General features: G+C 44.6%; 1 protein-coding gene across 1 annotated transcript in view; it reads left to right on the forward strand.

The window, feature by feature from the left end:
* Nucleotides 1-15,129, forward strand: part of LOC141777811 (contactin-associated protein-like 2) — a 76,950-nt gene that overhangs the window by 20,099 nt on the left and 41,722 nt on the right. The window contains exons 4-7 of the mRNA XM_074652397.1: nucleotides 1,248-1,395; nucleotides 3,358-3,561; nucleotides 3,679-3,863; nucleotides 8,738-8,881. Of these exons, the coding sequence (XP_074508498.1) occupies nucleotides 1,248-1,395; nucleotides 3,358-3,561; nucleotides 3,679-3,863; nucleotides 8,738-8,881 (681 nt within the window). The remainder of the gene's footprint in view (nucleotides 1-1,247; nucleotides 1,396-3,357; nucleotides 3,562-3,678; nucleotides 3,864-8,737; nucleotides 8,882-15,129) is intronic.

Here is a 15,129-nt window from a genome sequence, read left to right on the forward strand (position 1 = left end):
TCTGTGGGGGTGAGCGTTGTCATCTTGGAGGATGAAGTTAGGTCACAGATTGGGGAGATATGGGATCATCACTGGCTGCAGAATCTCATCCCGATATCTCTCTGCATTGAGATGGCCTTCAATGATGACAAGCTTTGTTTTGTTAGTGACATCATTGAGGGAACACACAACCACGCTGGCTGACCTGCAACGAATCCTGGTTGAGGAATGGAACGCCATCCCACAGCAACGTGTGACCAGGTTGGTGACCAGCATGAGGAGGAGGTGCCAGGCTGTTGTGGCTGCGTATGGATCTTCCACCGCTACTGAGGCTCCTGACGGTGGATTAAATGAATAAAGTGTAAAATAGCCAATATGTCTTGTTTGTTCCTTGTTACTGATAGAGAGTTCAATCATCCAATCCACCAAACAACTCAAAACAAGAGTCAACACCAACAGGAGAATACACTGTTTACCATTGGCAGAGCATTTTGGCAAATTCTTCTTGGGCGCTACCCACATAATCAGCTGTGCTGCTCATCCTACAAATGCATGATCCTTACAAGTTGGACAACATTGTGAAGGTAAATAAACAGGCTTTCCAACCATGTAAAATACAATGCCAATCAGCATTGTAAAAACTGAGAAATAATCAGCCAAACACAAATTTCCAAACTTTTTTTCCGAGTTTATATCTCCTTTCTAGTGTTCCGACCACTCAGAGCTCTTTACACGACATGTCAGCATTCATACACACATTCATACACTGATATCAGAGGCTGTCATACAAGGAGCCAACCTGCCCATAAGGATCTAAATACTCATTAACACATCGATGGCTCAGCCTTCAGGAGCAGTTTGGGGTTCAGTGTCTTGCTCAAGGACACATTGACATGTGACCGGACCAGCCAACCCAAGTAATGAATAGAAATAAAAGTATTCCTATTTTCATTTGTCCAGCCAAAAGTTGCTGAGCTAGACATTTTTAAAAGCTATTCCAAAATCATAATAATACATTGATCTGATGAATAAAATATACACCTTTTACAATTTTCCAATTTAATTTCCCCACTTTTCTGCCCAACAGTCCATAGATATAAAATAAAAAAACAATTCCAAAACCCCATTACATTTGATCTGATGAATAAAAAATATTTTTCCAACTTCTTTTTGACTTCTCATGTGGAAAATGTAACTGCCTGCAGTTATAGGACCGTGGAGGCCTTCCTGCCACAATTCTGCAGCATGTTTGTTTCTGTGTGTTTCAGACGTTTGAGGGGAATGTGAACAGTGAGGGTGTCGTTCGCTATGAGCTGCAGCACGCTATCCTGGCCCGCTACATCCGCTTTATCCCAGTGGACTGGAGCAAGGAGGGACGCATCGGAGTGCGCCTGGAGCTCTACGGCTGCTCATATTGTGAGTACAAGTGAGGGAAACCTGATTCCACCAGCCAGCTATTCTGTTCTACACAGTATGTTGCATCAGTAAAGGTTTTTTTTTGAGGAGGGGAGGCAGGTTAATACCGCCACCTCATACTAAAAAGCCCAACGTGTCTATAAAAGTTACCTGTCGGTGTGGATATGAATGGTTGTCTGTCTCTGTCTGTGCTTCCTGCCCACTGTGAGCTGGGATAGGCTCCAGCCCCTGTGACCCAGTGAAAGTTAACCCTCTGAGACCCATGGGATCGCCAGCATTCCCGACTGACATTACTGTCTTAAGAGGCTGTAGCGGGCTCAGCCTCAAAGCTAGGAATATACTGGTATCATATGAAACTAGAAAATCTAAGGAAGGGGAAGGAGGCTTGATAACGCTCCAAGGACTACATTTTAGTGGAGAAAAACTGGTATTGCCATATTCACAGGGGTCCCTTGACCTCCGACCTCCAGATATGTGAATGAAAATGGGTTCTATGGGTACCCACGAGTCTCCCCTTTATGCAATCCCATGCAGTTTTGGGCAAAAACCATGCAGTTTTTTGCATCCAGTATGAATGTGTTATTTTCACTGCTCATCCGATCTACTTCACACTTGGCAGGTGTATTGCTGTGGACCCATGGGAGTGTTTTTTTTTTTCGAATTTGGTGCAAATATCTCCTTGTGTTTTTCCCCATTGAGTAAGACTGTATGTCCCTGGTGTCAGACTTAATACTAACTAATAAACACTAATACCAATACCGCCAGCAAGATACCTCCACTAACTAAATCCATGCTCTACTTTATCACCATGGTGATTATGTCAAAGCACTACTAATTACCCAAACTAAGTGTTTTCATCAATGTTTCTGACTGTGAATAGTCGAGATCTGGGTATGTTTTACAGGGGTGGATTTAGTGATTTGGGGGTTCCAGACAAATACCGTCATCTGTGTGAGAAATGGTATCAACCCCGAAATTGCTGCAACAACTCATGAGACATAATAGGGCGTGGAGATTGCCATCATATCCTTCTATCATAATGTTCTAAACCCTTAAACACTGTCACAATTTATTTTAATTAATCAATTAATTCATGTTTATTTCTTGACCCTCAGTGCTGAGCAGCATCTCAGATTAATCTTCAGTTTCCAGCTTTCAGATGATGTACACCACTTCTATGTGACATCTACTGTTGACGTGCTATCTCCCCCTAAGATAAGAGAGATCCCCTACCCCCCCAATAAAAAGACAGAGGGTAAAGCTGGTATAGATAAGAGAGATCCCCTACCCCCCCAATAAAAAGACAGAGGGTTAAGCTGGTATAGATAAGAGAGATCCCCTACCCCCCCAATAAAAAGAAAGAGGGTAAAGCTGGTATAGATAAGAGAGATCCCCTACCCCCCCAATAAAAAGACAGGCAGTTAAGCTGGTATAGATAAGAGAGATCCCCCCCCGTCCCCCCCCGTCCCTCCCCCCCAATAAAAAGACAGAGGGTAAAGGTGGTATGTGATTATAGTTAGGAAAACAATGGCGGACAGGACAGTTTCAACAGCCACTCTGTGGGCGTGGTCACCTAGCTGGAGGTTGTTCTCGTGGTTCTACTGTTCCACCAGGAAACCCTTATATGGCCTGAAAAATGTTACCAACGTCACCAGCTTAAGGAAGTGCTGCTCAGCGTCTTTTCAGACCCATTTACTTGGAGATGGAGCAGGAGAAAAAGAGAGAGGATGGTCTTTTATGATACTAGGGGGGCCTGTAGACACACTGGGGACAGATATTGATGTTTAAAAGACATGGAAAAGTGCATTTTGCATAATAGGTAACGTTTAAACGGTGACAAATATGTTGTCGGCTGATGGGCGGTGCTTGGTGTTTCCTCAACAGATCTCAACATGGCTGATCACAAACTTTCTCATTTTACAGTTAAACAGTACACTACAAGACCTTTTTTTTGTCTTCCAGGGGCAGATGTGATCAGTTTTGACGGCCATGGTGTCATCTCCCACCGCTTCAGGAGTAAGAAGATAAAGATTGTGAAGGATGTCATCTCTCTGAAGTTTAGAACCACGGCTGGAGACGGGGTCCTGCTCCATGGAGAGGGACAGCAGGGAGACTACATCTCCCTGGAGCTTCGCAGGGCAAGACTGCAGCTCAGCATCAACTTAGGTAGCCTTCTATCAAGTCTGTGTGCTTCTCTAGCAAAAGCCTATTCTGTTCTATTGAAGTTGTAAGGAGTGTATTATCTACAACCTGTTCCTGTGTGATTTCCTCACCTCTCTCCAGGCAGTAACCAGCACGGTTCCATTCAGGGTCACACGTCTGTGACCAGTGGGAGCTTACTGGATGATGACCACTGGCACTCAGTTGTCATACAGCGGTACCGAAGGAATGTCAACTTCACTTTGGACCATCACACTCAGCAGTTCAGGACCAATGGAGAGTTTGACCACCTGGACCTGGACTATGAGGTAAAGACTCAGGCCTTTTTCATCATCTGACACAACTGGTCAATATACGATCCTGTCTCACAGATGTTAAAAACTGGCTTTCACAAAGTTTTCTCCAGCTAAACTCCAATAAATCTGAAGCCATCATCAGAGGTCCAGACTCCTCTGGCGAGCACTTCTTCCGTCACTTAGGTTCTCTGTCAGAACCCAGTGTAGCAATCTTGGTTTGATCTTCAACAACAAACTTAACTTTGACCAACAGGTGAAGTCCGTTATTCAATCATGCTTTTTACAACTTTGCAATATCTCAAAAATTAGATCTTTTTTATTTCCTAAGAATTTAGAAACAGTCATCAACGCTTTCATTACATTCCGTTTAGACTGCTGTAACTCACTGTGTTCCTGTCTCACCCTACACAACCTCTCCACACTTCAACTAGTTCAAAATGCTGCAGCAAGACGACTCACACAATCACACATAACACCTGTTTTAGCATCTCTCCGTTGGTTACCTGTACATTTTAGAATTGATTTAAAATTGTAATGGTTACTTTTAAAGCACGGTTGGGGTTAGCCCCTGATTATATCACTGACCTACTAACCCCTTAGGAGCCTGAATGCAGCCTGAGAGAACTTAGTTATTCCAGGTCAAAGCTATAACCCAGAGGAGACGAGCCTTTGGAGTCACGCCCCCCCGACTCTGGACCATCCTGCCGGAGGAGATCAGGCCGGCTAGCTCTGTTTAGTCTTTTAAATCTCTTTTAAAAACACACTTTTTCAGAATTGCTTTCTCTTAATTGGTTATTCTTGCTATTATTCTAATTGTTTTTACTGTGTTTTAGTACTTCATACCTTGCTTGTCATTTTTACTGTATCAACTGTATTTTTATTTATTACTACCTGTTAATTTATGCTGCTTTTTATGTATTTGTAAAGCACTTTGTGACATGTTTTTGAAAAGTGCTATATAAATAAAGGTATAATTATTATTATTATTATTATTATTATTATTATTATCTAAGCCTCATGTCACAATCCTGGGACTTTGCTCTCTGCTCAGAGGTCTGTGAGTTATAGAAGTCCTTTAAGATGAAAATTAGCACGTGGAAACGATATACGTGCACTCTAGTGTGTCTATTCTTCTTGAAGATCTGCATCCACATTGGAACATCTTGAGACTCTTCTTCAAAAGCTCAGTCTTTAGGTGAGAAAAACATCTTCTTAGTGTGGATGGGGTTCCAAAATGGAGAGACAACAATGTCATTTCAAATGTTTCCATCTTTGTGTGGATGTACTCTTATACAGGACCTGATCTGCAATGTAACAGTTTGGTTGAGTTGATATATGGGGTCATTTTAGACGTGAAAGCTGCGTCATCTACTGCTACTGCTGCCACAGTGTGTGTGTGTGTGTGTGTGTGTGTGTGTGTGTGTGTGTGTGTGTGTGTGTGTGTGTGTGTGTGTGTGGAAGATGATGGAGACAGTCTGCCTGTGTTCATGGGTACCTTGCTAGCTAGGACTACTGTATGTCCTCGATGTCCATTACCCCATCAGTCCAAAATCTATTTTAACAGAAACCATTTAATCTTTTAGAACAGGAAACGTGTCTGGACATTATGAACTTTAGGGGGAGTCAGCGATTCTGGAGAACTCCCACTTCCTCTCTTTTTTTATATTGTACGTCCATGGCCTTTCCCCTGTCCTGTGCACGAGCATGAACGACCCTGTTGCTGATTGGCTGGAATAGTGTTGTGTGGTTCTGTTTGTTTCCCATTTACAGAGCCAGGGCTGTGTATGAACACCGAAGAGTGACAAAGAGTGTACTGGATTAGAATCGCTGACTGCACCTTTTAAATCTCATTTCAGAGAAAAGCCTGCCTTATATTATTATTATTATTATTATATATATTAAGGGCAGTGTTCAGTATCCAGGGGCAGAGCCAGAGACTTTCTTTTGCTGGTGCTATAGACCCTTTTACAGCCAACATCAGCAACACACATGTTGGCAACAGAAGTGGTTGGAGTTAGCGAGCTTCAAACATGGAATTAAAACTGTAACCAGCATCAACAAGTCTGGTTGTTATGTGTTCGCCTGTCATTATCAATATTCAAACAGAGGGCTCAAGTTCTACAGAATTCCGACAGGATTACGACGTTTCAGAGCAACAGGGTGTTTCAGTTTGACGAGTGGCCGTGTGAACAGGTGAATTTCAGCCAAATGCTTGCGTGGTCACTCGTAGTGACTTACGTAAATGCTAGGTGTAGATAATAGACACAGATGAGTATGTACTTCAAAGTGATTAAAGGCTTTTACGAGGACACCTACATGTTCTGTTTGTGTTTTCAATAGCCGTCGTCACTACGAGCAACCACCCATTTGGCTGTTAACACGGTCACTCGTTAAACCTAAACACCGGCGGCGTCTGGACTGAAGATACCATCAAAAATGCTTGTGTTTGTGTTGTAATAAACTCAAAACCCTGAGTCTGTCATGGTATTTGACATTCTGTACATGACCACAGATAACGTAGTTGGAAGCATTTAGTGTAAGGTTACACACTAGATTTCTCCACCAAATATGTGTATATATCTGAGGTCTGTACTAGGAAGCAGGATTTAGGGTCAGTGAGGTAACTTCTGGGTTAACCCTTCGGGGTTTTCAGTCCTACGAAGGTGTATCACTTCTTACTGGGGTAGATCGCCATGGTAACTGATGCTGAACAGCTAACCTGCTCCGCAGCAGGTTATGTTCCAGATAAGAGATCAACTCATATGAAAGCACCTCCTACTGACCAATCAGAGCTCGGTGTATGATAATATTACATAAAGATGAAGAGGTTACAGTCATAATCAGACTAAAAACAACGCAGTTTAAACTGACAAATGCCGGAAGGACAGCTGGATTTATGCTGTGCGTTTACCGTTTTGAATTATATTTTTTTATGTTTAATTTATTTGCTCTCAAGTCCGTTTCACACCGCCGGAGACAGGACGCAGCTGAAAGAAGGCTGAAGTAGTCACACACACCACAACTTTGTCAAAGGCCAAAATGAAGTATAACTATTCATCCATTATATTCTAAAAGCTATTTATATATCACTGCCCCATCTAGACCACTATATCTGACTTTTGAGTGTTCCGTTAAATTAAATTAGTAAGTCTGTTAATTTACACATTCACAAATCGAGAGTTTTTCTTTAGCCAGCTGTCCTTCCTGCATCTGGCAGCTTCAGCTGTGTTACTTTTAGTATGGATTTTGTGTGTAACTTCTTCGTAATTGTCTAATATCTCTTCCTTTGTAAAATGCTGACAGTAGACTTGTCCATGTTTGTGATTGGTCACATGCTGCAAACCCCGCCCCTTTTTGTGAACACGCTCATAACCAGATTGATAAACTTTGGGTTGATTTACCGAGATGATAACCAGCGTCGTAGGACCGCTTGGCGGGCCGCGTTTCTTAGGGTTAGTGATGCCAGATAAGGAGAAGGTAGCCTGGATATGTTGAACTGGCTTCATAGTACAGGCCTCTGGCCACTTGCTAATGTCTTCTACACACTCACTATGAGCACACTGATTGGGAAAGTCTATTTGTTTAGGTTATATTTGTGATCTCTGGGGATTAACGCCCTTCATAGCTTGACAAGCTATTGCAGTCCGCTGTTCTTCCGTTGCCACAATGCGTGCACACACCTACTGTATCTACGTCATCAGTAAAAGGGTCGACGTGGTTGCTCCACCTTTCAGTGAGGATGCGCTGAAATTTGGGGTTTCCCATTAATGTGCCAGTCACCACAGATTAATTTCTACTTCCACACCCCTGACACATATACACATGTGCACACACGCACATATACGCAGTAGGCTGCCCACTCCGCAACGGTTACAATGTCATTCTGTGTTAAGCACAAGGCGAGATATTCAGCCCAAGGGATACAGATTAGGCCTGCCAGTCTACGTAAACACAACTCAATATAACCTTTGACTCAGTTCTGCCACGGACAGGCACACAAGCAGCGAGCAACAGACTGGTTTGTGCACATTTCAGCCTCAGGTTCTGAGATCACAAACTAATCCTGCTAATTACCAACACCTCCACCAATGAATCAACATTTTTTCGCTTCATAGAGCTAATGTTATATGAATGAGCATCGGATAGTGATCGCGTCCCATGTTCAACGAGAGAGAGATAGAGAGAGAGATAGATAGAGAGAGAGAGAAAGATGGATAGAGTGAGAGTGAGAGTGAGAGAGAGGCTGGTGTTAACAGCTGTTTCTACACGCCAGCTGATTTTGAGTGATTATTCAATGCTCTGATTAATAAATGTAGGCTAAACAAATAATGCTTTGACTGTGATGACCGTTTAGTTTAGTTTTTCTAGCACCTAGGCGTTGTCCAATGTGCTCCAGGCACTGACCCGCCAGAAACTCATGTGCACGCACACCTTGACTCACGAGTATACTTAAGAATAGATGCTAATGTAAGGCATTAAACATTCTAAATACACCACAGAAATGTCCTTGGGCCTGCTATGGCTATCCTACAGCACCCCAAGCCCCTCCCTGGTGGCAGTCTCTACTTTGGAAGTCGTCTTATCAGTCTTAAATCACGTCTGAAGAAGTTGTTGTGACTGATATATAAGATAAGCAGGCTTACAGGTGAAAACATCTGTCTGACTAATGCAACATTCTGTCTGGGGTCTGGCTGAGCCTCTACTCCACCTGGCAATACAATATAATATCAGTGTTTCATTTGATTGTAATATTGCATTTTCTGAATTGAAAGCTAATGATCTGATATGAGTTGCTGACAGTCAGGTGTGTTTGTTGGTCACAGTAGCACTATAAACGTCCCAGTACAGTAGGATCACTGTTGCTCTGCTCTGCTGTGTGTCCTCAGATCAGTTTCGGAGGGCTACCTGTATCAGCGAAGCCAAGTTCAGGAGGCCGAGAGAACTTTGTGGGCTGCATGGAGGGAATGACCTACAACGGAGACAACATCACTAACCTGGTCCGCAGGAAGAAGGTGGACACCTCCAGCTTCGTAAGTCAGACTCTCTCTGGCTGTTGTGTGTGTGTGTGTGTGTGTGTGTGTGTGACAGAGACATAGCTTACATTGTATTTTATTTATCCGTCTTTAGAGTAGAATACTACATTAAAGGTCCCCTATTGTGAAAGTGAGATTTCCATGTCTTAGGCTTGATAGGCTTTGACTGTGAACATATCAGAACTGGCATATTTCAATATGTTTAGTCTAACAACTAGCCTAATCATTTTGCTTGAAATATAACTGCAGCTTTGATGGCTTGTTTGATTTTTGGAAATCATGTGAGTATGTGCAGGTGCACGCCGGTTGGCTTTGAATATGTTGTTATCAGTTAAAGGGACTGTTTGTAAGAATCCTAAATGTCTTGTTAACAGCGACACCTGTTGCCGTTAAGTCAACGAAAGTCAGCGTCCTGTTGCTGGCGCTTGTGCTCGCAAGGAGCATCACTCAACACAGTGAGGCGACACACGTCAGCTAAAAGCACAATATCATTCTATATTTCAGCTGCTTGGCAGTAATGTTAGCTGACCAGACCAAGGTCTCTCCATGAATCAATGCTGATCCTAGTGTTGGCTTTTCCTGCCTCAGCCTCCCGACCGCGGCCGGAGGGAACGAGAGACACCGGAGTTTTGGTCGTAGACGATAACGTTTCTCTCTGCGGAGCCCCGTCACTTCACAAGACACGGGAAACCTCTGTTGGTCTGGAGGAGCTGCAGCAGTTATTTCTGCACAAACGTCCACTGTACATTTACTATATATTCTCAGAGCTAAACTAACTCTTCTGCAGTGTGGAGTGTGCACGCATGCACGTGAGAGTGGAGCGAATGAGAACAAGTGAGAACGAGTGCGGTGTGTGAGTGAAGACAGGCAGAGGAGCAGAGTACAGCAGAGACTCCGGTCCTGGAGACCAAAGCTACGGTCTCCCCTGTGTCTTCTGACCGCGGTCGGGAGGCTGAAGCAGGAAGAGTGTACAATGTTTAACAGATGGGCTTCACTAGATAGAACTTTGCGGTTCTGGTGCTTCCTTGTAGTTTGTGTTGGAGTCTGAGTCTGAACTATGAGGGGCCGGACAAGACATAATTCGTTCTGGCACTCACACACACATACCTTTCACATACATATATTTTCACTCACACTCTCTCCTGATGCCTCCTATGTTGCAGGATCAGTACACAACCCCGATCTCAACCCCCACTCCCCCGCCCCACCACACACACAGACGACAGTCGCTCACCGGCGCTCAGACACGCTGCTTTATTTCCTCATTCATTCAGTCTGTATCGAAGCATATTTGCGTCAGAATTTAAAGATATTAGTTTGTTACTCAGTACTAAGATAAGATAAGATAAGATATTCCTTTATTATTCCCACAGTGGGGACATGTGCAGTGTACAGCAGCAAAGGGGATAGTGAAAAAAAACAAGAAGCATCAGCTAACACAGTAAAAAAAAGAGCTAAACAAAGTGTAACAAAATTTGAACCATTTAAATAGAAAGATGTATAAAAATAGGAGCAGTATATACAGTATCGACAATAAACAGACAATAAAAAATGACACAACTGGAAAAATGATATTGCACAGTGAGAATGAAATGAAATTCCACCTGAAAATATTGCACAGTAAGAATTACACCTGAGTAGCAATGATATTGCACAGTCAGTGTACAGTATAGTGCAGTTCTTGTCAGTTTTTGGTGTGTATGTGGTCTACTGGGAGCAGTGCTGGTTGTGGAGTCTGACAGCTGCAGGAAGGAAGGACCTGCGATAGCGCTCCTTCACACACTTCGGGTGGAGCAGCCTGACTATCTAAAGTTACAGCTTTTATGTGCAGTCAGTCATTTCTGAACAGCTTTTTTTGCCCTCACATTCAAATATCACACAGAATCAAGTCACCCTCAGCTCAGAATAAAACCTCAGCTTGTTCTTCTGTTTGCGAAGTTCATTTTTATCACACTGACTGAAACAGCGGTCAGTTTGTTGGAGCAGTTCCACTTGTTCAGTTGTTTATAGGTGCAACCAAAACCTAGCATTTATCTGCTACATAAATAGCTCGACTGCAAGCCTCATGTCTCTGGTTCCTACCCTTTATTTGTTCCGGTGTGCAACACAATACACCCCAAGGACAGTTCCTGTGTGACGTATTAGGACCCATCACTACACCCCCCCTTCTAATTAAGAGACATTTCTTGTGGAGATGCAGAAATAACCTTACTGAACACAGTGATGAAAAACTCTTCTCCATACCGCAACATATTGTAACATGTTAACAGTATTATTTAAACAATGACATCTCTATCAATAAGAACACCTTTTGGCTTTTCACTTTCACTCAGTAGCTTATATATGAACCCATTACCATATACCACGGGTATGAAGCATTTTCCAACATATGTTTCTGTAAACATTAACACAATAATCAACACAATCTTTTCAAATATCAACTTCTCTCTCTCTTTTCTTTTTTTTCTGTGTCTGTGTGTGCATATAAGGGATGGGGTAGACTGCCCAAACCCTTTATCTGAGTGTGGGGATTATTCTGCCCCAGTTTTCACTCAGTGTTAGTGTTCATCTCACATAGTCCTTCAAGAATGCTGGAGTCACTCTAACTGTAGCCAGATAACGTTTCTCACACAATGGAGTCTGTTGACTGGAGTCACGCTGGACTTCCGGTGTGACTGGTGGAGCAGGTGTACTGACAGCAACTGGAGTGTTGTTTTCCTGCGATGTTTCAGGTGCGTTGGTAGGTGTTTCAGGCGCCACAGAGGTTGGCGAGAGGTGGAATCTGTATCTTCGCAGCATGCCCCTGGGCGTCTCGATGACGTAGGATCTCGGATTGTTTGCTGAAGACACCACCGTGGGTCTTTCGAGCATGTCCTTGACCCACACATGATCGCCAGGTTGCAGGTGTGGCATGTCATGTGCTCTGTGTCGTCGGTTGTAGTTTTGTTGCTGTTTCAATCTGTACTTTTGTTTTGTCTTTTCCAGTTTCTCCATGTCTGCACATGCTGGATTGAGCTTCCTCCCCATGAGTAACTCAGCGGGACTGTGTCCATTTGCCAGTGGAGCGGCACAGTAGGCCATGAGGGCAGGATAAGGATCACTTGATTTCTTGAGGAGATTTTTGATCGTCCTTACAGCCTGCTCCGCCTCACCGTTGCTCTGTGGGAAATGTGGACTAGATGTCACATGGCTGAAGCCCCACTCCTGTGCAAACTGTCTGAAGCATTCAGATGCAAATTGTGGTCCGTTGTCAGACCGTACCACTTCAGGTATCCCGTGATGTGCAAAAATGGACTTGAAGTGCACTATCACAGCTTCTGATGTTGTGGATGTGAGTTTGGCCACTTCAAAGTATCGTGAAAAATAATCCACGATAACTGAGAAATATTTGTCTTCAGTCTGAAACAGGTCTGCTCCCACAGTAAACCATGGCCTTGACGGGAACTCAGTAGGCATCATTGTCTCTCTGAGGTTAGTTCTCTCACGTGGACACGTGTCACAGCTCTCTATCATTTTTTTCAGCTCCCTGTTGAGACCTGGCCACCAAACTGAGCCCTCTCCCTGTATTTGGCTATACCAAGATGACCCTCGTGAAGCTTGGTCAGCATGTCTTCTCTGAGTGATGCTGGGATTACTATGCTGCTGCCAAACAGTAGTAGGCCATTTTGAACAGTGAGCTCACCTGAGAAAGGCATATATGGCTGGAATACTGCTCCAATGGAGAACAGGCCATCCTTCGTCAAAGACAGAATCGGCATACAGGTTGATTTCTTCCTCTTGTAGCCCCTCTGTTGTGCTGTTCACAGGGCTTCTCGACAACACATCTGCAGTCGCGATGTCCTTGCCGGCCACATGAGATATGGTGTAGGAGAATCTCATTAGACTCATACGCAGACGTTGTATGCGTGGTGGAAGTTCATCCAGACTTTTTGAGCCCAGCAGAGAAACCAGAGGTTTGTGGTCAGTTTCGATAAGGAAGCTTTTCCCGATAACAATCTCTGCAAATCTCTCACAGGCCCACGTGGTGGCCAGCGCCTCCTTCTCGATCTGGGCATATTGCAGTTCGGTGCTGCTGAGACTTCTCGAAGCATTTGCCACCGGTTTCCAGTCTGCGCTCTCTCGAGAACAGCTCCCATCCCCTACGATGACGCATCGGCAGAGACTAGCGTTTCAGCATTAGGATCATACAGCGCTAGCCCTGGGGGAGTGTAAGTTATTCTTTTATGCTGTCAAAGACCTGCTGCTGCTGTGACCCCCACACCCACATGTTTGACTTCTTTAGCAGATCTCTGAGTGGGCGTGTTTTCTCAGCGAGGTGAGGCAGGAATTTCCCAAGGTGGTTTGTCATCCCCAGAAAACCTCTCACTTCACTGACGTTGGTGGGCGCCTTCATGGCTCTCACAGCGCTCACCTTGTCAGGGTCCGGGCTGACCCCTGTCTCCTCGATGATCTGCCCCAGGAACTTGATCCTGCTCTTGGAGTCGAGACAGAGCTCTCCGCAGCCTCTCGTCGTGCTCCGTCTGTGTGGCTCCCCAGATGAGCACGTCATCCATCTGACACAGAACGCCTTCTAGTCCCTCCAGGACCCGCTGCATGCGTTTCTGGAAGTGTTCAGGTGCTGATGAGATCCCAAAACAGAGACGGTTGTAGCGATACCGCCCGAAAGGTGTGAGGAATGTGTTCAGCAGGGAAGATTCTTTTGAGAGTGGAATCTGCCAAAAGCCAGCATTGGCATCCAACTTTGAGAACACTTTGGCTCCGGCAAGCTGTGTGTGTTCAACTGAAGGTAGTGGATGCCTCTCTCTCATCACTGATTTGTTCAGTTCGGTGAGGTCAGAGCATATCCTCACTCTGCCTGTGTGCTTTGGCACCACCACCATGGGCGCACACCACTCTGTGGGCTACTCCACTTTTGAGGTCACCCCCCGCTGCTCCATGCGATTCAGTTCCTCTTCGGTAACAGAGGGAGGGAGATGCGCCTGGGCATTGAGATGGAGAAAGGCTTTGCCCCCAGCTTCAGAACAATGTTGTACTCACCCTCCATTTTTCCAAGTCCACATAAGAGCTTCAGGAACTCCCGCTTTACAGTCTCTATGGAGTCCAGGCTGATGTCATCTAGTCTGACGACCAACTGCAGGGCGTTGGCAGCCGGCCTGCTCAGCTGTAGCGTGCTCAGCCCCTCCACGACATATATGACCTCTGTAGTGCTTTTGGTTTTTTTTGGTGAGAGTGGCAGTGAACTTGCCCTTTACTTTCAGAGGTGCTCTTCCTGGCCCCAGCTGAATTTTTCTTGACCTCTCTGGTCGTTGCTTCTCTTGCTGGACATTGTTGTTTTGCATCTTGCCTGTCTTTCTGGGGTTTTCTGAGTCGTCTGTCTGGACTGAGCTTTGGCTTGCACTGATCTTGCGCTGCTGCGCCGCTGCGCGTGCACGCTGTCGAGCTGCGTGTTTGAGATGTCACCCTTAAAATGAGTCTTTAGCATTTCTTGTTGCCTTTTCACCAGTTCGTTTTGTTTGGCTTGCGTAACAGCCTTCACAAGTGTCAGTTCTGGGTCCATCTGTAATTGTTCACATAAATGTTTGTCTCTCAGACCCACCACAAGTCTGTCCCTCACCATTTCATTATGTAGAGCTCCATATCCACAGTGCTCCGCCAGGCAATGCAGCGTAGTAATGAAGCTGTCAGCTGACTTGCCCATCTCTTGCTTCCGCTGATTAAGCTTTGCCCTCTTGAATATGACATTTCTGCAAGCTATGAAGTGAGCATCTAACTTTTCTTCGACAGTAGAATACTCACTCGCTTCTTCAGGAGTTAGGTGTAAGGAAACTATTATATCCTCCGCCTCCTCACCCATAGTGTAGATCAAAGCGTTGACTTGGTTCTCGTCCGCGTGTGTTTCTAATCCAGAAGCGATACGGAATCTCTCAAAACGCTTTATCCACTTGGGCCAGTCTTCTGCTCTGAACGAAAACTTCTCCGCTTGGCTGACTTGGAACTGGTTCATGTTGTCACGCCGCTAGTAGCTACCTGTGTCTAGCTAACTATCGCCAACTCTTCGATACGTGTAATTTGACACTTCTTTTTTTTTTTTTTACTCTTAACACGCAAACACGCTCATTATCCGTTTAACTTCTGACACCATGTTCAGTAGTTTATAGGTACAACCGAAACCTAGCATTTATCTGATCTAAATAGCTCGACTGCAAGCCTCATGTCTCTGGTTCCGACCCTTTATTTGTTCCGGT

The sequence above is a fragment of the Sebastes fasciatus genome, chromosome 11, assembly GCF_043250625.1.
Source record: "Sebastes fasciatus isolate fSebFas1 chromosome 11, fSebFas1.pri, whole genome shotgun sequence".
Classification (NCBI taxonomy): domain Eukaryota; kingdom Metazoa; phylum Chordata; class Actinopteri; order Perciformes; family Sebastidae; genus Sebastes; species Sebastes fasciatus.